The sequence below is a fragment of the Stegostoma tigrinum genome, chromosome 18 (genome assembly GCF_030684315.1).
Source record: "Stegostoma tigrinum isolate sSteTig4 chromosome 18, sSteTig4.hap1, whole genome shotgun sequence".
NCBI classification, from domain to species: Eukaryota; Metazoa; Chordata; class Chondrichthyes; order Orectolobiformes; family Stegostomatidae; genus Stegostoma; species Stegostoma tigrinum.
Window position 1 is genome coordinate 59787938 of NC_081371.1, and position 20823 is coordinate 59808760.

At 40.7% G+C, this 20823-nt stretch overlaps 1 protein-coding gene across 5 annotated transcripts in view; it reads right to left on the reverse strand.

Moving 5' to 3' along the window:
• The window catches only part of gnptab (N-acetylglucosamine-1-phosphate transferase subunits alpha and beta), a 105769-nt gene that overhangs the window by 24576 nt on the left and 60370 nt on the right, over positions 1-20823 (reverse strand). For 4 of the 5 annotated variants that reach the window (XM_059652579.1, XM_059652578.1, XM_059652580.1 and 1 more), the window contains 7 exons: positions 15379-16547; positions 14365-14564; positions 13439-13658; positions 11678-11791; positions 10466-10551; positions 9692-9790; positions 4719-4886 (listed from right to left, as the gene is read on the reverse strand). In XM_059652579.1, the coding sequence (XP_059508562.1) occupies positions 4719-4886; positions 9692-9790; positions 10466-10551; positions 11678-11791; positions 13439-13658; positions 14365-14564; positions 15379-16547 (2056 nt within the window). Of the gene's footprint in view, positions 1-4718; positions 4887-8336; positions 9217-9691; positions 9791-10465; positions 10552-11677; positions 11792-13438; positions 13659-14364; positions 14565-15378; positions 16548-20823 lie in introns of those variants that run through there. The other variant, XM_059652581.1, reaches the window with a different exon arrangement.

Genomic DNA, 20823 nt, shown 5'->3' on the forward strand with positions numbered 1-20823 from the left:
TTACTATCCATTAGCAGGATCATAACATCAATTTGGCAGTCTGTCTAGGATTATAATAAGAACAATAAAATGAACTAATCAGTCATATAGACCTAAAGGCTTTGGTCAAAGTACTGATTGATTGAAAAATGGGTACATTTATTTTACTGTTCAGTAAATCATTTGGGGTAACACACCATTTTATCTTTCCAAAAACGTCCCAAATCTGTTAAGAAACAAAGAAAGCTACAGCACAGGAACAGGCCCTTCGGCCCTCCAAGCCTGCGCCGATCAAGATCCTCTGTCTAAACCTGTCATCTATTTTCTAGCGGTCTGTGTCCATTTGCTCCCTGCCCATCCATGTACCTGTCCAAATATATCTTAAAAGACGCTAACGTGTCTATGTCTACCACCTCTGCTGGCAACGCGTTCCAGGCACCCACCACCCTCTGTGTAAAGAGCTTTCCACGCATATCTCCCTTAAACATTCCTCTTCTCACTTTGAACTCATGACCCCTAGTAATTGAGTCCCCCACTTTGGGAAAAAGCTTCTTGCTATCCACCCTGTCTATACCCCTCATGATTTTGTAGACCTCAATCAGGTCCCCCTCAATCTCCATCTTTCTAATGAAAATAATCCTAATCTACGCAACCTTTCTTCATAGCTAGCACCCTCCATACCAGGCAACATCCTGGTGAACCTCCTCTGCACCCTCTCCAAAGCATCCACATCCTTTTGGTAACGTGGCGACCAGAACTGCACACAGTACTCCAAACGTGGCCGAACCAAAGTCCTATACAACTGCAACATGACCTGCCAACTCTTGTACTCAATACCCTGCCCAATGAAGGAAAGCATGCCATATGCCTTCTTGACCACCCTATTGACCTGCGTTGTCACCTTCAGGGAACAATGGACCTGAACACCCAGATCTCTCTGTTTATCAATTTTCCCTAGGACTTTGCCATTTACAGTATAGTTCGCCCTTGAATTTGATCTTCCAAAATGCATCACCTCCCATTTGCCTGGATTGAACTCCATCTGCCATTTATCTGCCCAACTCTCCAGTCTATCTATATTCTGCTGTAATCTCTGACAGTCCCCATCACTATCTGCTACTCCACCAATCTTAGTGTCATCAGCAAACTTGCCGATCAGACCACCTACACCTTCCTCCAGATCATTTACATATATCACAAACAACAGTGGTCCCAGCACAGATCCCTGCGGAACACCACTGGTCGCAGGTCTCCAATTTGAGAAACTCCCTTCTACTACTACCCTGTATCCTGTTGCCTAGCCAGTTTTTTTATCCATCTAGCTAGCACACCCTGGACCCCATGTGACTTCACTTTCTCCATCAGCCTGCCATGGGGAACTTTATCAAACGCCTTACTGAAGTCCATGTATATGACATCTACAACCTTTCCCTCATCAATCAACTTTGTCACGTCCTCAAAGAATTCTAATAAGTTGGTAAGACATGACCTTCCCTGCACAAAACCATGTTGCCTATCACTGATAAGCCCATTTTCTTCCAAATGGGAATAGATCCTATCCCTCAGTATCTTTTCTAGTCAATTCCCTACCACTGACGTCAGGCTCACCGGTCGATAATTACCTGGATTATCCTTGCTGTCCTTCTTAAACAAGGGGACAACATTAGCAAGTCTCCAGTCCTCCGGGACCTCACCCGTGTCTAAGGACGCTGCAAAGATATCTGTTAAGGCCCCGGCTATTTCCTCTCTCGCTTCCCTCAGTAACCTGGGATAGATCCCATCCGGACCTGGGGACTTGTCCACGTTAATGTCTTTTAGGATACCTAATACTTCCTCCTTCCTTATGTCAACTTGACCTAGAGTAAGCAAACACCTATACCTAACCTCAACATCCGTCATGTCCCTCTCCTTGGTGAATACCGATGCAAAGTACTCTTTAAGAATGACACCCTTTTTCCCTGAATCAGCGCATATCTTTCCTTCTTTGTCCTTAAGTGGGCCAAACCTTTCTCTAGTTTCCCTCTTGCTCTTTATAGATGAATAAAAGGCTTTGGGATTTTCCTTAACCATGTTTGCCAGCAATATCTCATCTCCTCTCTTAGCCCACTTAATCCCTCGTTTCAGATTCGCTCTACATTCCCGATATTCTTGCAAAGCCTCGTCTGTCTTCAGTCGCCTAGACCTCACCTTTGCTTCCTTTTTTCTCTTGGCTAGTCTGATAATTTCACCTGTCATCCATGGTTCCCTAATCTTGCCATTTCTATCCCTCATTTTCACAGCAACATGTCTCTCCTGCATGCTAATCAACCTCTCCTTAAAAGCCTCCCATATATCAAATGTGGATTTACCTTCAAACAGTTTCTCCCAATCTACATTCCCCAGATCCTACCGAATCTTGGTATGGCTGGCCTTCTCCCAGTTTAGTACTCTTCCTTTAGGACCACTCCTATCCTTTTCCATGAGTATTGTAAAACTTATGGAACTGTGGTTGCTATTTCCAAAAGTAGTCCCATACTGTAATATCAACCACCTGGCCGGGTTCATTCCCCAGCACCAGGTCCTGTATGGCTCCTTCCAGAGTTGGACTACATACATACTGCTCTAGAAAACCCTCCTGGACACACCTTACAAATTCTGCTCCGTCTTGACCCCTAACACTGAGTGAATCCCAGTCAATGTTGGGAAAATTAAAATCTCCAATCACCACCACCCTGTTTCTCCTACACCTTTCCATTATCTGTTTGTATATTTGTACCTCTATCTCACGCTCGCTATTGGGAGGGCTGTAGTACAGCCCCAACATTGTTACTGCATCCTTCCTATTTCTGAGTTCTACCCGTATTGCCTCACTGCTTGAGTCCTCCATGGGGCCCTCCTTCAGTACAGCTGTGATATCGTCATTGACCATCACTGCAACTCCTCCACCCCTTTTACCTCCCCTCTCTATCCCGCCTGTAGCATCGATATCCTGGGACAACTAGTTGCCGATCATGCCCTTCCCTCAACCAAGTCTCAGTAGTAGCAGTAACATCATACTTCCAGGTACCGATCCAAGCCCTAAGCTCATCTGCCTTGTCTACTACACTTCTCACATTAAAACAAATGCACCTCAGACCACCTGTCCCTTTGTGTTCATCATCTGCTCCCCGACTCCTATTCCCTTTAGTCACACTGACTCCATTATCTAGTTCCCTACAGGCTTTCGTTTCTACCTCTTTTATGTCCAATGTTTGGTTCTCATCCCCCTGCCACATTAGCTTAAAGCCTCCCCTACAGCATTAGCAAAAGCACCCCCAAGGACATTGGTTCCAGTCCGGTTCAGGTGTTGACCGTCCAATTTGTAATAGTCCCACCTTCCACAGAACCGGTTCCAATGTCCCAAAAATCGGAACCCCACCCTCCTGCACCATCTCTCAAGCCACACATTCATCCTAGCTATCCTTTCATTTCTGCACTGACTGGCACGTGGCACTGGTAGCAATCCTGAGATTACTATCTCTGAGGTCCTACTTTTTAACTTGGCTCCTAACTCCCTAAATTCTGCTTGTAGGACCTCATCCTGTTTTCTGCCTATATCGTTGGTCCCTATATGCACCACGACAACTGGCTGTTCACCCTCCCCCTTCAGAATGTTCTGCAGCCGATCGGAAACATCCCTGACCCGTGCATTTGGGAGGCAACATACCATTTGGGAGTCCCGTTTTTGACCGCAGAACTGCCTATCTACTCCCCTTACAATTGAATCCCCAATGACTATCGCCATTCCACTCTTTTTCCTGCCCTTCTGTGCAGCAGAGCCAGCCACTGTACCATGAACCTGGCTACTGCTGCGTTCCTCTGGTGAGCCATCTGCCCCAACAGTATCCAAAACGGAATACCTGTTTTGGAGGGAGATGACCGCAGGGGACACCTGCACTGCCTTCCTGCTCTTCCTCTGCCTTTTGGTCACCCATTCGCTATCTCCCTCAGCAATCCCAATCTGCTGTGTGACCAAATTGCTAAACGTGCTATCCACGACCCCCTCAGCATCACATATGCTCCAAAGTGAGTCCATCTGCAGCTCCAGAGCCATCATGCGGTCTAACAAGAGCTGCAGCTGGACACACTTCCTGCACGTGAAGGAGTCAGGGACATCAGCCCTGTCCCTGAGCTCCCACATTGATTCAAGGTAATTTCCAAATTTAGCCCTCAGCTTTGAAAATAAACTGGGTGGTATCAAAATTCAAATCTTCAACATTTGTAAGAGTGAAGTTTTAAATTAAGAACTACAGAGAGATGAAGCAGTTCAATTGTGTTTTTTTTAAATCACATTCCCTACAACTTCACATTAATCAGTGTTAACCTAAAGGTGGTTTAAGCAAGAAAACCTATCAGGCAACATTCATCCCCCTTACAAATATATACATAAACTCAGGTTTTATGTTACTACAGATAGTTAAGCTGTCAAGACTCATCACTTTAAAGGTGTCTATCAGACAACAGTTTCTAGACTATGCTCATGTTTAGTTAAACACAGAAGCTGTTTGTGGTGGGTTAGAATACTACTAGCCATTATCATCCAGCTTAGAGGAAAGGCTAAACAAGGGCTTCATGCAAGAAATAAAACTGATGCTTTTATAAAAGCATGTGAAAATCTAAACAGGATATTAATTTCTTGTACAACAGGGAAGTAACTTGGGTAAGAAGTCACCTCCTAGACATAGCACATCCTTTGAAGAAGGGCTTAAAGCTTCACTTACCATTCCCGAAGCTCATGCATATGGAGAAATCTGTTACGGTACTCCCTTGGAAGTTCAAACTGGGATGGCACGGGGAACAATGATTCATAGAAATCTCGAAGCACGGCTTTCACTGTAGCTCCATCCTTATGATTATGGTCAATGTTATCATTTAAACAAACAAATTTCCTTCAGGAATATAAAGAAGCATTTTTAGAACAATGGTGCTACTGAATTCATTATTTCAAATATATTATCAGTCTATCAAAAATTAAATGGATGCAGTCAGCACAAAGCAGAGGTATAGGCTGGCCGTTAAGAAAACTGTGCTGAAAGAACTAATAGAGAACCTTAGCTCTTAAGCCACATAACTGAACAGAGTTGCTAAAGTGAAATTTCCAGCTGAGTTGCACTAATGTCATCAAGTCATTCAAGGAGCCAATCACATTGAAGAATTCTCTCAATGTCCAGCGAAGAGGGAAAAAAACACTAATAGTAAATCATTTTTTAAAAAGTATGAGACAGTGAGATAAAGATTACGTAGACATTGAGGGTTGAGGTAAAAATTCAAAACGTTATGGACAATTTTTAAAAAATTTGTAAAATCTGGTACTTAGGTTACACTGGAGACAGGTAAGAACAAATACTTTTTTTTAACGGTCATATCAATTGTTCAGCGGCAGTTACTTTGATCAGGTTTAAAAATCTAGCTATGCTATGTTGAACCAAGCACAAAACAATCAAGAAAGTTAAGTCTCTTGCTACCAAGTTTCAGTGTTGTTTTCTTAAAGATCAGTGAATGCCTATGCTTCGTGACTGACATTAAAATGGTAAATAGATTGCCCCTAACTACATTCAATTCTGGGTCCTCATCTACCTAAAATCTATAGGTATGAGTGAGATGATAGGAAATATGTCGTAGCTAAACTTATGGTAATGCCAAAATGGTTCGTAAAAGAGGAAGTAGGGAGTTTGCAAAGGGATATCGAAAAATTAAGTGAGCATGTAAAAGCTTGGCAGATAGAATACAACATGGATAATTATGAACCAGTTTATCTTGGCAGGCAGAGTAGTGAAGCTGTATCCTATTTAAATGGAGAGGGATTGCCGGACTCAGTGGTACACAGAGGGATCTGGATTTCTGGTACATCAATCATATAAAATTAGTACATAGATACAGCAAGCGATTATGAAGGCAAATGGAATGTTGTTGTTCACTGCAAGGTAAATAGGAGAAAACATATTTCAAACAGGCAACTAGGCAGTGGGAAAGTCAAATACAATTGACAAGTCACAAAACCTACACGCCCACTGGCCAAGGGCGATAAAACCAGCCCAAGTTTCCTTCATCGAGCAGCTGTGCTGTGCCACTAACAATGGCAATTTTCCAAAGATCCAACAAGAAAATTAATCAGGAGTAAACTTGATTTACATCACTTTCATGGAATAGTCAATTGGTTGACACCAGATATGGAGAAATCTTCTCATGAGAAGAGGTTGAGTAGGTCGGGCCTGTACTCAATGGTATTTAAAATAAGTAACAAATAACTTGATGAAAGCATATAGAATCACACAGAGTTTGAAAGGGCATGTGCAGAAAGCTTGGTTTCCCTTTGTGGGAATTTCTAGGATCAGAAGGCATAATCTCAGATCAGACATTTAAGACAGAGATGATAAAGAATTTCATCTCTCAGAGGGCTGTGAATCTGTTGAATTCTTTAATGGAAAAGGCTGTCACGATTTGGTCATTAAGTATATTCAAGGTTAAGACAAACACATTTTTAGTCAGTTAGGGAGTCAAGGGTTATGGGGAAAAGGCACAGAAGTGGAATTGAGAACCAGATCAGCCCATGATGTCAGTGAATGGTGGGGCAGATTCAATGGGCTGAATGGTCTACCACTACTACTACATCTTGCGGTCTCAATTTTAGTATTAGGACATTATTAAAAAAACAATTCATAGAATTATACAGCACTAGATACAACCAATGTTATGATCCCAGCTGTTGATAATACTGGGAAATCAGACCCAAAATGAAACCTTAGTCATTAGATCCTAAATGATTCCCTTTGAAAGCAAGGTCAGTAACATTCACATGGGGCTACGAGTATACTTTTACACAAAGCATAAAATGCTTACGACACAAAGAAGAAAACATGAATTATATTTCACTAAATAAAAAAAGGTTAGAAATACTACATTTCAAATTCACACTATCCCTTTCATCCCAGCAATACCCTTATAAAAACACAAGCCACTAGCTGTATGCCAAGAACATTCACTCAGGCTCATATGTTGTAAAAGATTTCTTTTCAGAAAAACTTTCTCTGCATTCATAGAACATAGAATGGAGCAGCAAGGCCTTTCAGCCCATGATGTTCTGCCAACCTATTATCCTACTAAGATCAAACTACCCTACATTATACTATCACGTATGTGCCTATCCAAGAATCGGTTAAAAGTCTCTAAAGTATCTGACTCCTTTACCACTGCTGGCAGCGCATTCCACATGCCCACCACACTCTGGTGGACAAACCTACCTGTGACATCTGCCTATCTATGCCTTCCTCCAATCACCTTAAAATTATGTCCCCCTCGTAATAGTCATTTCCACCTTGAAAAGAAGTCTCTGACTATCCACTCTATGCCCCTCATCATCTTGTACACCTCTCATCCTTCTTCGTTCCAATGAAAAAAGCCATAGCTCCCTCAACCTTTCCACACAAGACTCGCCCTCCAGTTCAGGCAGCACTCTGGTAAATCTCCTCTGCATCCTCTCTAAAGTTTCCACAACCTTCCTATAATGAGGCAACTAGAACTGAACATAATATTCCAAGTATGATCTAACCAGGATTTTCTAGAGCTGCAGCACAACCTCGTGGTTCTTAAACTCCATTCCCCTGCCAATGAAGGCCAACATACAACATGCCTTCTTTACAACCCTATCAACTTGGGTGGCAACTTTGAGGGATCTATGGGCATGGACGCCAAGATCCCCCTGTTCCTCCACACTGCCAAAATTCCTGCCATTAACCCTGTACTTAGCTTTCAAATATTTCCGTCCAAAGTGAATCACTTCACACTTTTCCAGATTGAATTCCATCTGCCACTTCTTTGCCTAGCTCTGCATCCTGTCAATGTCCCGTTGCAACCTACAACAGCCCTACACGTTATCCACAACTGCACTAACCTTCGGTCATTGGCAAACTTACTAAGCCACCCTTCCACTTTCGCATTCAAGTCATTTATAAAGATCGCAACAGCAGAGGTCCCAGAACAGATCCCTGTGGAACACCACTGATCACCGAGTTCCAGGCTGAATACTTTCCATCTACTACCACCTCTATTAGATAGCCAGTTTTGTATCCAGTCAGCCAGATTTCCCCGAATCCTATGCCTCCCCACTTTCTGAAGGAGTCTACTATGGAGATCCTTATCAAATGCCTTGCTAAAAATCCATATTACACCACATCCAAGTCTAAAATTGCACACAATTTCTATTAAACTCCTGAAAATTGTACATAGGTTTAAGTGAATGGAAGAACTGAGTGACTAATCATGAAAAATACTGAACTGGTGATTCAGACTTTATAATTAGCTGATAACTGCATCAGCAAATGAATCATCACATACATTGTGTGGGCTGTTCAAAAAACACATTGCAACATTTCACTGCAGTTTTAGTGGTTCCTAATGATTGATTTTGATTGTGTTCACAGCCAAATTTAACGCAACATTTATACATTTGCTATCACAATGTATGAGAATGCAGGAACTTCCACATCAATTGTTCAAAATGTGTTATCTGCTCTGAAAGTAAGAATTAGTTCTTCTGGTCCCATACAGGCCAATGGGGAGTAAGACTCCATCATTGGCTGCCAACTATTACAATCTTCTTTGCTCCAGCCCAAGTGTTGTGCAACTCTTGAAGATCCTCCTTAATTGTACTTTACCAGGACTCCTTTGGTCAGCCCCTTCTTTTCCCATCTGATGTCAAGCATTACAGTGCCACTCCATCCAGGAAACAAAAGGAGTATCCTGCTAGCCTCAGGTGTTACTCCATCAGAATATCCCATAGGTGTTTCCAGCTAGTTCAGAACAGGGCTTCTTCATTGGTGATGCTGTCTCTCCGCTGACGCCCAGGATTCAATTTAAGGAAAGCAGATGAACAATGTTCAATGTATGCATCACCGCTGGTATTCTCCTCCATGGCTTGCTGGCAAAGATTTTCGATGCTACTAATATGGCCATGGAATTGCAGTTTAACATTTTCAAAGGCGTATACCGCAGCTCCACCTGCTGTGTTCAGACCAGCAAGGACATCACAAGAGTACAGCAAGCTGCATACTCTCCCCACTTCTTTTCCTCTTAGTTACTCATCTTACACTGAAGGTGAAGTGGGCATAGACTTTGGCATCCCAACCCACCATGTCTAGTTAAATGAGCTTGATTTTGTAAAACAATAGCGCTTTGCTGGCTGAAGAATCATGCACACACTCCATAACACGAGCCACCAATCTGGAGAGCAGAAGTAAGCAAGGTTGGTATATGCGCCAACTGTGAGAAGACAATAATGAGAGGACAAGAACAAAGCACATCCCCAATCATCATCAAGCAGTAAAACATCAAACATGTCAACCACTTCATACCTAGAGAACAACCCAAGGTGGCTACACTTCTAAGAATCAGTAAAGAATTATCTTTGCTCCAGTGGTTCTAAATAGCCTGGGATCTTAACACCATCTCCAAGAAGATAGCATCATTCAAAAACTTTTTAGGCAATTCATATTTTATTCAGATGTGGCTCAAGAGATGCAAAAGTCACAGTATTTAGCATGTACACAAGAAAGATGCATGATGCTCTCAGACTAATTCGTCATGCAACATGCTTTGAGACATTCCGAAGTAAAGAAGGTACAAAGAACAATATCAGATATAACAATCCAGTCACTGAAGATGCTTTTTTACTGTAAAATTACTTCTACAAACATACCTTGGGTTTCTTCTGATGTCATCCAATTGACCAACAACATGAGAAACATTAGTACGAATCATTTTAAAGGCAATTTCTTCTTCTCCCATGATTTCAAACCTGATTATTGAAATATTGAAAATAAATCCTTGTGCTTGTAACCAAATATTAAACAAAGATGACTCTTTGCATTTTCATTTCTAGAATGAGAATATCAGTACGGGTATATGGCCTTACGACAAAACATATCTATTACTAAAAGCTACACTATAAAAAAAGGCATGAGAACAGTCTGTATCACAAAGTTCTCATTAACATTTAGTATTTCTACCTGATGACAAAGCTCAAAAGGTCAGACAAGACAAGAGTTGACAAAAATCAACAGGAGGGGAATTCTGGCTCATGCATCCAAATCCAACCTAAGCTGATGGAATAAAATCTCCTCTCTGTAAGATACAACAATTCTAGACAGAATTAATATTGCTGCATTGGTGCAGCATCCAGTAGGAGCAAATACCACAAACAAAACCTCTGTAGAAATTGACATTCTTGCAGTGAAATTATGAGCCTGACTGATAATGACAAACGATTGTAAAAAAGTTCAGAGTGTACTCGAGATAGGTGAAGAGGTACACCGCTGGACTGTTTTTTTCTGTTGTTGGGGGTGAGGTGCCTTGGAGCAAACATTGCTGCCGCTGCCCCTGTCCCTGGCCAAGAACTGCCTGAAAGAGTGTGTCTGGTCATTTGTTAATGGTGCTTCTGGAAAATAAAGTAGCATTCCATTACTCCACATACTTGTACTTATTTTTATCCTTGTAAGCCTTGCGAATACGGTCAGTAATGGGTCTGCAGTTCATTACAAGTCCTTTGGTCACTGGTGGCTACAGCAAACAAGATTTACAAAGTAAGTCAAATGTTCCTTAAAAACAGTATTTGCAAACCCAATTTACCATTTTAAAACTAAATACAAAAACAAATGAGATTCCCTCATTGATAAATTAAATTCAAATGCGCCCTAATTCTCTCCCTAAACCCCTTCACCTCCCTTTCCTCTAAAGCCCTGTTTGTAGCTCACGATCTCCCCTTCGGCTTGGCATCCATTTTAGCTTCTTTATGCTTTTACAATATCCAATATACATTTAAGTTGCAAAAAGTTATAAAAAGTATCCTAAGGACCCACATTTTCTAAGACAGATGTTCCCATTTTAATATCTCAGACAGTCATTTGAATATTGATGTTAACAGTTAACATTTAAGAGTTATTACAAAAATCACTGCCAGTAAAGTAATGTCCATTGGTCTTCCTGCACCGAATGTTATTCACCACAGACCCACGCAACATCAAAAAATTACCCAATGTTCAAGATGTTAACACATCATACAGCTTGAAATTTATTTCCACTATTTCTGCAGTTAGTGTTACATTTACATCTGAAATGAAGTCAAACAGTCAGTCACAATTGGATTTTTCTAAAATATTCTGCTCCAATAGAAAATGGTTGGCGTAGCAACAGAAATATTACATTTTTACAAAATATTGGTCAAAATGCCATCATGTTATCTGATACTCATTGCAAGTTTCAAATGATTTGCTGACTGATGTATTTTCAGCTAGTTTAGTTTTAACTGGAGCATTACGAAACACTTTTAAAATTGCTTTATAGTCAAAAAAACTTCTCCATCAAGGATATGGATTCTGACACCTAACCTGCTGCACTACAGTGATAGAAATGCAGTTCACCAACTTGAGTGGCCAATCTTAATATGCCATAATAAATGCATCAAGGAGAAATCAGATACTCCATGTGAAAAAGAGGTGAAAAAAAAAACAGGATGACCCACTTATTCATATTCTAATGTGTGCAATTCCTAGGCACAGACCATGATGCAATAGCAAACCATAAAGTACCCCTCTAATAATAAATAAGCCTAGCCATACTAAGTGTAATATTTGTTACTATATTACATAAAGTAAAAAACGGTTATGGTTGGTTTCCAAGTTCTTACCAGGTTTGGGTCATAATATGCCTCCAGGGTGGGAGGGACTTTGTCAATTTGAGTAGCATTTGTGGGAAGCATCTTAGAGCAATTAATGAGCATCTGTTCCAGACCAGTCAGGTCCTGTATATGTAAAAACAATTAAACCATGGAAAATCATAAGAGACAAGTATCCTCAATCCTGATTCAGTGATCTTGAGGTATACAAAAAAAAATTCACCAATCATTATGAGCAAAATTAAAAACCATTAACACAACTTTCATAATATTTACATTTTATACAGTCTGCAATGTTTTAGAATAAGTAAACATTTCAATATTTCAAAACAGAAATGTCAACATCTGTGCTAAATTTCAGATTTTCTCTCCACAGATGCTGCCAGATCTGCTGAAACTCCCCAACAATTTCTGTTTTTGTGTTAGTAGTATCAATAGTATGTTGTTATCACTTCCAATTGAGCACAGATGCCCAACGGAATTTCCCACTTAAAAATGAGACCTGTCACTTCAGCAGAACCACTTCATACTGGCTTCAAACAATTTTATAACAATATTAGTTTTCTGGTTGATCAGTGCATCAAATTACTAACTAATGTTTTAAATTTTATCCCCCCACTAATTAAAATACAACCTCTAGATTTCAGAGTTTCAACTTCGGGCCTTTGGCCAGATCGTTAGTCCTCATTCTCTCTCAATGTCTTTGATGACAACAGTCATTTTTAGCTTCCCAATACAACTCTTCTTAAAGATGATGCTTTCAATTTAGTTTACAACATTATGTTTCCTATTGATTGCAAAAATACTGATTTGGTTGCAATGAAGTGTTGATCCTTTGAAATACAATGATTTTAGAGGTATACAGATCTACACTATAGCCCTTTGTTTTTGACTGGCATGGACAGTAGGGCCAATCACCTGACTATTCTAATTCCATTTTCCTTTAGCCTCATTTGCCTTGGCATATCAAGTGCACGTCTAAATTGTTGTGAAGGCCTCTGTCTCTATCACCCTTACAGACGTCGAGTTCCAGATACCCACCAACTACATTGAAAAAATTTTGATTTTCCCTATTGATTTCACATGAGCAAAAACACAAGGGATCAACTAAAGTCTCATTTCAGTTTGGATGCCTGTTATATTCAACATTTAAGAAAAATGTATTCAACAATCCAATACTTACATTAGCTGTCCCAATATGTGTATTTTCTAACTTATTCAAAACTGTTCCTAAAGTCAAAATTACAAAAGGGCAAGAAAATATAGCTCACTCTTCTAATCCAAACCCAAAACTAAAATTATTCCCTAAGTACAATACAAAACCATTTTGTTTTATTCATTCGTGGATTGTGGGTGACGCTGGCTAGGCCAGCATTTATTTCCCATCTTTAATTGCCCAGAGGGCAGTTAAGGGTCAACCAAATTGTATTGGGTCTGGAGTCACATGTAGGCTAGACCAGGTAAGGATGACAGCTTTCCTCCCTAAAGGAGGTTTGTGAACCAGATGGGTTTTTCTGACAATCAACAATTGTTTCATGGCCATCATTATACTGTTAATTCCAGATTTTTCATTGAACGCAAATTCCATCTGCCACGGCAGGACTTGAACCCAGGTTTCTCAGAACATTACCTGGGTCTCTGGATTAACAGTCTAGCGATAATACCACTGGGTCACTGTCTCCCCAATGCTTTTATTCTATATTTTCAATGATGTACAAGCATGCAAAGCTTGCTAACCGTTTTCAATCTCGTGATTTGGTACAAAAGGTTTACCTGCAAGCTCAGTGGGAGTTCATGAATCCTCGTTGCTAGCGTCCGGATTTCTCGATCAGAGAGGATTCCCGATCGATCAGTGTCAACTTCATCAAAAACATCAGAAAGGTTTAATGGCTGTAGTGCGCTCATTACATAATAAAAATATGAAAATGCAAACTGCATGTCTTCAGAGTGACGCACTTTATGATTAGAGGTCTTGTCAAATGCCTCTGGAAACCTATCAAGTAATAAAGCCATTGTAAGAACTGAACATTAATACTAGAAATAAAACAAATTGCCAGAAATACTCAACAAGTCTGACACCACCAGCAGAGAGAGAAAACAAGATAAATTTCCAGATCATAACCTTTCTTTTGATGAACAAAATGTTAAGGCCCAAATTAAGTCTCACCTTTAGCACAGACTTGGAATTGACTTGCTCAGTCTGTTGAACTCAGTCGCGGCTTCTACATTATAACAGCGACAGCACTTCAAAGCTACTTCAATTGGTTGTAAACCACTTTGAAAAATCTGATGGTTATGAAAAGTGCTATAGATCTGCTGACTGTAAGCTTTCGTAAGCTAATATTTTTAATATGTCAAACACAACAATATATTTTCACAGTCGCATAAACCACGTAATGTCAATTTTAAAAAAAACAAATTTTTTTGTTGGCTTTCATTCATCTGTTCAGATGTTTGTTACTAAGTGTTGCACTGATTAGCATTCTAAAACCACAAATTTTCCCAATGCATGGCAAAATGCCAGCATGTTTTCACGATTATCATTTGCTCCATTTTGAATATATTTTTATCATGTCTCTAAGTTAAGACATGTTGTAAGTAAAAAAAAAATCAGAGCTCTATTAAAAATACAGTTATCTATAAGTTCTATATTAAAAGTGAATTTGAAAGCTACAAAGATACAATTATCAGTATCTTACATTGCTTGAAGATCATCCATGATAATTCGGTCAATCATATGAGGCATATGGGCAGGAACTTTTCTCGAAGCAAATCCAAACTTAGTATTGAGAAGTTTATTTACATAGCGCAGTGAGTCTGCAAATGTGTCTTTAAGTTTTCTTCCCACATGATTACTGTCAGTGTGGTATGCAAATGCTTTCTCGAGTTTTGCATCCTCCTGAAGTGAAACAAAATGACTCATGTAAGGTGTGTAGGCTAAACTTTAGCAGGATCAACATTTTCAAGTGAAACTGATTTCCGTATATAAAATATGCTTTAGGTGAAGGAAATATTAAACAAAAGATTGTATTATGAAGTATTAAAGTCAGCTATCAACAGCATAACCTTAGAGTTCAGTCCAATATGAAGAAAAATCAGTGAAAATATTTGCAAGCAACATTGTGATTAAACCTGAATTACACCCAGGCACATAAATGGGGAAAAGAGTTGAAAGAGGGACTGGAGAAATAAGCATTCCTATACTTCTACACAGGAATGTCAGAGTATATACAAAATACACTCTACATGCTGCTTCAACAGTGGGGCTTCTTCTGTACAACCGTGCAAAATTCCTCCGTACAATATCATTTATGCAGGACCTCCTTCTTAGAAAAAACATCCCAGGGTCATGCACAGAAGTTTAATCAAAATTAAATGATTCTTGAAGCAAAAGGAAATCTTTAGAAAAATTATCAAAGGTGTGGTGAAATGGCATGGTATAGGCCTAGCAGGTTGAAAACATTATGTTCTCAGTAACAAAAGAGATGTTGTGTAATGCAAAATATCAAAATGAATTCCCTCTAAACAATTCCTCATCTTTAAGTATATTCAGTGCTAACGTTGTTTTATACAGTGATGAACCATTGATACCAATTGAACAAGTGTTCAACCATAAAAAATTATAAAAGTTTAGATTACTCCAATACAAGCCCCACCCATTTAGCAACTGCATGCTGTACGAATGGGAGGATATGCATTTACGTATTACTTACTTCTATGAGATCTTGGAAATATCCTTGCTTTTCCCAAGGTAAAAAGCCAGCATTACTTCCAGCGTGATACTGCAGCTTTCTATTGGCGTGTCCTGGGATGTTTTTTATTTCAATTTCTGCAGCCTCAGCATTAGCTTCTTTTAGGAATCTTTGCTCTTGATGTTTGAAGTTCCCTTCTTTTCCCCTCACATTCTGATCTTGTTTAAACTTGCTGCTATCATTTGGTATAAGAATATTAAGTATTTTCTGAGATGTCATTGGTTTGACCACAGCTTTTTGGAGCTCTGATGCATCTTTAGAAGAGCTTTTTAACAGATTATTTAGTTTCATTGAAAGCAAGGAATTTACAGACACTTGATCACTGGCTTGTCCATTTCTTCGAACCTCCCCATTCTCAATTTGTTTTTTTGTTAGGGGATTCTTAGCATCATTCTCTTCAATATGTCCTTCACCTGCAACTTCCTTTTCCAATAAGCCTACATTCTTTTCTAAAGCAATATTTTCTATATGCCTAGCGACAGTGTATTTAGTACCATTTTGCTGTGAAGAATGTACAAGTTTTCTGAACGGTTCCAAAATCAACACCTTCGTTCGATTGTACCCTTTAAGTGTGATATCACCAGCTTCTAGCTTTACGTCCAACTCTCTCAGTGCTTTCTGAATATCAGCAGGCAGTTGGGGTGTGTCAATAAGCTGAAGATCCATTAGAAGGTTGATACTCAACTCATCTAAAGTCCTTTTTTGAATTTTGGGGAATTGTAGCTCTTCAGCAATATCTTTGAATTGAATTTCCATTTCTGATGGTGCTTCAGTGTAATTTTGAGCCCTTTCTTGCTTCTTTGAATTGACAGTTTGGTTTGATTTCTGATCTTCTCTGGTGTCAGCTTCTATACTGAGGTGCATTTTAAACTCCTTGTCACTTTTATCCAGCAAAGTCAAATTGAATTGGATTGTAGTTGCATTCATTCCTCTATGCATGATCAAGTGAATAGTCTTCCATTTGTTGGCCACGGAAGCATGACGAACTATAGCATTATCTGTGAATGATGCCTCTGTAATTTTGTTAGCCAAGGCCCCAAAACGGAAATAAGGCAAAGCCTCACCTTTCGGAAGCACGTAATGAGTCTGATTAAGCTGGAGATTTACATCATACATCCGGTCAAAGTGCTCTGTGGATGAAGTAGGTTCAGTAAACAAATACAACAACAAAGATATTAAAATATCCGTATAAAAGTTGTGGTTGAGAATCAATTAAAGAAATCTCTACTTGCTATTCAGGAGCAATTCCATAGATTCAAATCCAAACAGATTCAAATCCACCAACAGATTCAAATCCAAACAGATTCAAATCCAAACAGATTCAAATCCAAACAGATTCAAATCCAAACAGATTCAAATCCAAACAGATTCAAATCCAAACAGATTCAAATCCAAACAGATTCAAATCCAAACAGATTCAAATCCAAACAGATTCAAATCCAAACAGATTCAAATCCAAACAGATTCAAATCCAAACAGAATGTTTTGAGACAAATGGAAACTACCTTCACAGAAAACTTAGTGTTAGAAAAAAAACAAAACCGCTAGGAACAGATTTAATGTTTGATATACAATAAGTACTTACAATTGTTTTCAAACATTAACATTAAAAGTTGACAGGCATAATTTCTATTTTAGTTCCTTCATAAATGACCAGAGTCCAGAACTCAAGTATTATTTCATGGCATATAGGAAATGAGAATATAATTTGCAATATAACAAAGTGTGGAGCTGGATGAACACAGTTCGCCAAGCAGCATCTTAGTAGCACAAAAGCTGACATTGTGCTCCTGAGATGCTGCTTGGCCTGCTGTGTTCATCCAGCTTCACACTTTGTTATCTCGGATTCTCCAGCATTTGCAGTTCTCATTATCTCAGATATCATTTGTAATGTAGGAAACAGACTGAGCACAAAAACTGTTTTGCCCAAGATCCATGTCCGCACATTCACACAGCAATCATAAACATATAGTGCAAGAAACAGGTTGCACAACAAGTAAAATCAGAGTGATCATGGCTAAATTTAAGACTTAGGCCTTTATTTCCCCCAAATCCATGACATCTCTGCAGAGCTGTCTTATCACATCTATGAATGAAAGTGGGTGCTTGAGATTAAGGAGATATAGATAATGAAATGTGAGGCTGGATGAACACAGCAGGCCCAGCAGCATCTCAGGAGCACAAAAGCTGACGTTTCGGGCCTAGACCCTTCATCAGAGAGGGGGATGTGGTGAGGGTTCTGGAATAAATAGGGAGAGAGGGGGAGGTGGACCGAAGATGGAGAGAAAAGAAAATAGGTGGAGAGGAGAGTATAGGTGGGGAGGTAGGGAGGGGATAGGTCAGTCCAGGGAAGACGGACAGGTCAAGGAGGTGGGATGAGGTTAGTAGGTAGGAGATGGAGGTGCAGCTTGGGGTGGGAGCAAGGGATGGGTGAGAGGAAGAACAGGTTAGGGAGGCAGAGACAGGTTGGACTGGTTTTGGGATGCAGTGGAGGGAGGGGACGAACTGGGCTGGTTTTGGGATGCGGTGGGGGAAGAGGAGATTTTGAAGCTGGTGAAGTCCACATTGATACCATTGGGCTGCAGGGTTCCCAAGCAGAATATGAGTTGCTGTTCCTCCAACCTTCGGGTGGCCTCATTGTGGCACTGCAGGAGGCCCATGATGGACATGTCATCTAAAGAATGGGAGGGGGGGTGGAAATGGTTTGCGACTGGGAAGTGCAGTTGTTTATTGCGAACCGAGCGGAGGTGTTCTGCAAAGCGGTCCCCAAGCCTCCGCTTGGTTTCCCCAATGTAGAGGATGCCACATTGGGTACAGCGGATGCAGTTTACCACATTGGCAGATGTGCAGGTGAACCTCTGCTTAATATGGAAAGTCATCTTGGGGCCTGGGATAGGGGTGAGGGAGGTGGTGCGGGGGCAAGTGTAGCATTTCCTGCGGTTGCAGGGGAAGGTGCTGGGTGTGGTGGGGTTGGAGGGCAGTGTGGAGCGAACAAGGTTGCCAATGTTTGCTATAACTGTATGGATTCGGCCTTAGAGATAATGGGAACTGCAGATGCTGGAGAATCCAAGAATCCAACCCCACCACACCCGGCACTCCCTTGTTGGCTCCACACTGCCCTCCAACCCCACCACACCACACCCAGCACCTTCCCCTGCAACCGCAGGAAATGCTACACTTGCCCCCACACCTCCTCCCTCACCCCTATCCCAGGCCCCAAGATGACTTTCCACATTAAGCAGAGGTTCACCTGCACATCTGCCAATGTGGTATACTGCATCCGCTGTACCCGGTGTGGCTTCCTCTACATTGGGGAAACCAAGCGGAGGCTTGGGGACCGCTTTGCAGAACACCTCCGCTCGGTTCGCAATAAACAACTGCACCTCCCAGTCGCAAACCATTTCCACCCCCCCTCCCATTCTTTAGATGACATGTCCATCATGGGCCTCCTGCAGTGCCACAATGATGCCACCCGAAGGTTGGAGGAACAGCAACTCATATTCCGCTTGGAAACCCTGCAGCCCAATGGTATCAATGTGGACTTCACCAGCTTCAAAATCTCCCCTTCCCCCACCGCATCCCAAAACCAGCCCAGTTCGTCCCCTCCCCTCACTGCACCACACAACCAGCCCAGCTCTTCCCCTCCACCCACTGCATTCCAAAACCAGTCCAACCTATCTCTGCCTCCCTAACCTGTTCTTCCTCTCACCCATCCCTTCCTCCCACCCCAAGCTGCACCTCCATCTCCTACCTACTAACCTCATCCCACCTCCTTGACCTGTCCGTCTTCCCTGGACTGACCTATCCCCTCCCTACCTCCCCACCTATACTCTCCTCTCCACCTATCTTCTTTTCTCTCCATCTTCGGTCCGCCTCCCCCTCTCTCCCTATTTATTCCAGAACCCTCACCCCATCCCCTTCTCTGATGAAGGGCCTAGGCCCGAAACGTCAGCTTTTGTGCTCCCGAGATGCTGCTGGGCCTGCTGTGCTCATCCGGCCTCACATTTCATTATCTTGGATTCTCCAGCATCTGCAGTTCCCATTATCATTAAGGAGATATAGTTTGCTTCTGCACAGCAGCATTGTTGATAACTAGTTTTGTCACTTTCCCAAAGAATACATTTGTTAATTAATAACAAGTTATTTTTGATTTTATTGAAGGAATCTGGTGAAAGCCTCTTTTGGTCCAGATAACAATAATAGAGAAACAAATTGACCATTCTGGTAATAAAATAAAACATTTACACTTTTGGTACAGTTCATGGAGGAATGAATGCACTTCTGTCAGTCATATAAACATCAGAATCTTGGTTCTACTATACTTGCTATTGTAACATATTAATTATTTACTAAGTGCAACATCTTCAATTAACATTTATTTAATAGTGGCAACAGATACTCAAAATTTATGAGCAAACAGGGCTAAGGCCAAATCCAAGATAACAAAGTGTGAAGCTGGATGAACACAGCAGGCCAAGCAGCATCTCAGAAGCACAAATGAAGGGCCTAGGCCCGAAACATCAGCTTTTGTGCTCCTGAGATGCTGCTTGGTCTGCTGTGTTCATCCAGCTTCACACTTTGTTATCTTGGATTCTCCAGCATCTGCAGTTACCATTATCTCTAAGGCCGAATCCATACAGTTATAGCAAACATTAGCAAGGAAGGAGAAATATTTCAGCCATTAAGAGATATTTTTGAAAATTTTGCATTTGTTTGTAATTAGAAATTGGATTAAAGCAAAATTTACACAAAAGGTTGTCAATACACTTAAAAGGCAGGAAATGATCATTCAACCTAACAGGTCAGTGCTATGCCACCCTTACCCTTCTTCAACAGATACAACAGGTCTTCAAATGACATATCTTTCTGTGTATTTTTTCCTCACATGTTCATCTCGCTTCTTCTAACAAATGCAGATGAGAGAAAATCTGGAACTACCACATGGACTGAGTGAAGAAGTTTCTCCTGAATTCCCTCCAGGGTTTATTTATTAGTGTCTATCTTTCAGTTGCAAAACCTAGCTCTGGTCTCCCCTGCACACGGAAACACCTCCACTATGTTGACTCGAGCAAAATCTTTCAATGCCAAAACCTCTATTAGGGAATTCATCAGTTTTCATTCTTCTAAAAACGTGAACAGCCAGCATGGTCAATCTTTCTTGACATCTATGACCTTTGATTTCTAGAATCTTCTAAAAATTCATCAGGACTCGAACATTTTGCTACATGTGCAGATCAAAACTGTTCATAGCACTTCAAAGTCTGGTCTGATCAAGGATCGACCCAAGTAAGTTAACTTCTCTACATTTCATCTGTATCCCTCCAGAAACAAACCCCAGAGCTTTGTCTGCATAGTTTTTAAAAAGCAATGCGTATTACTCAGATCTTAATAGCCTGTTTCTCTACC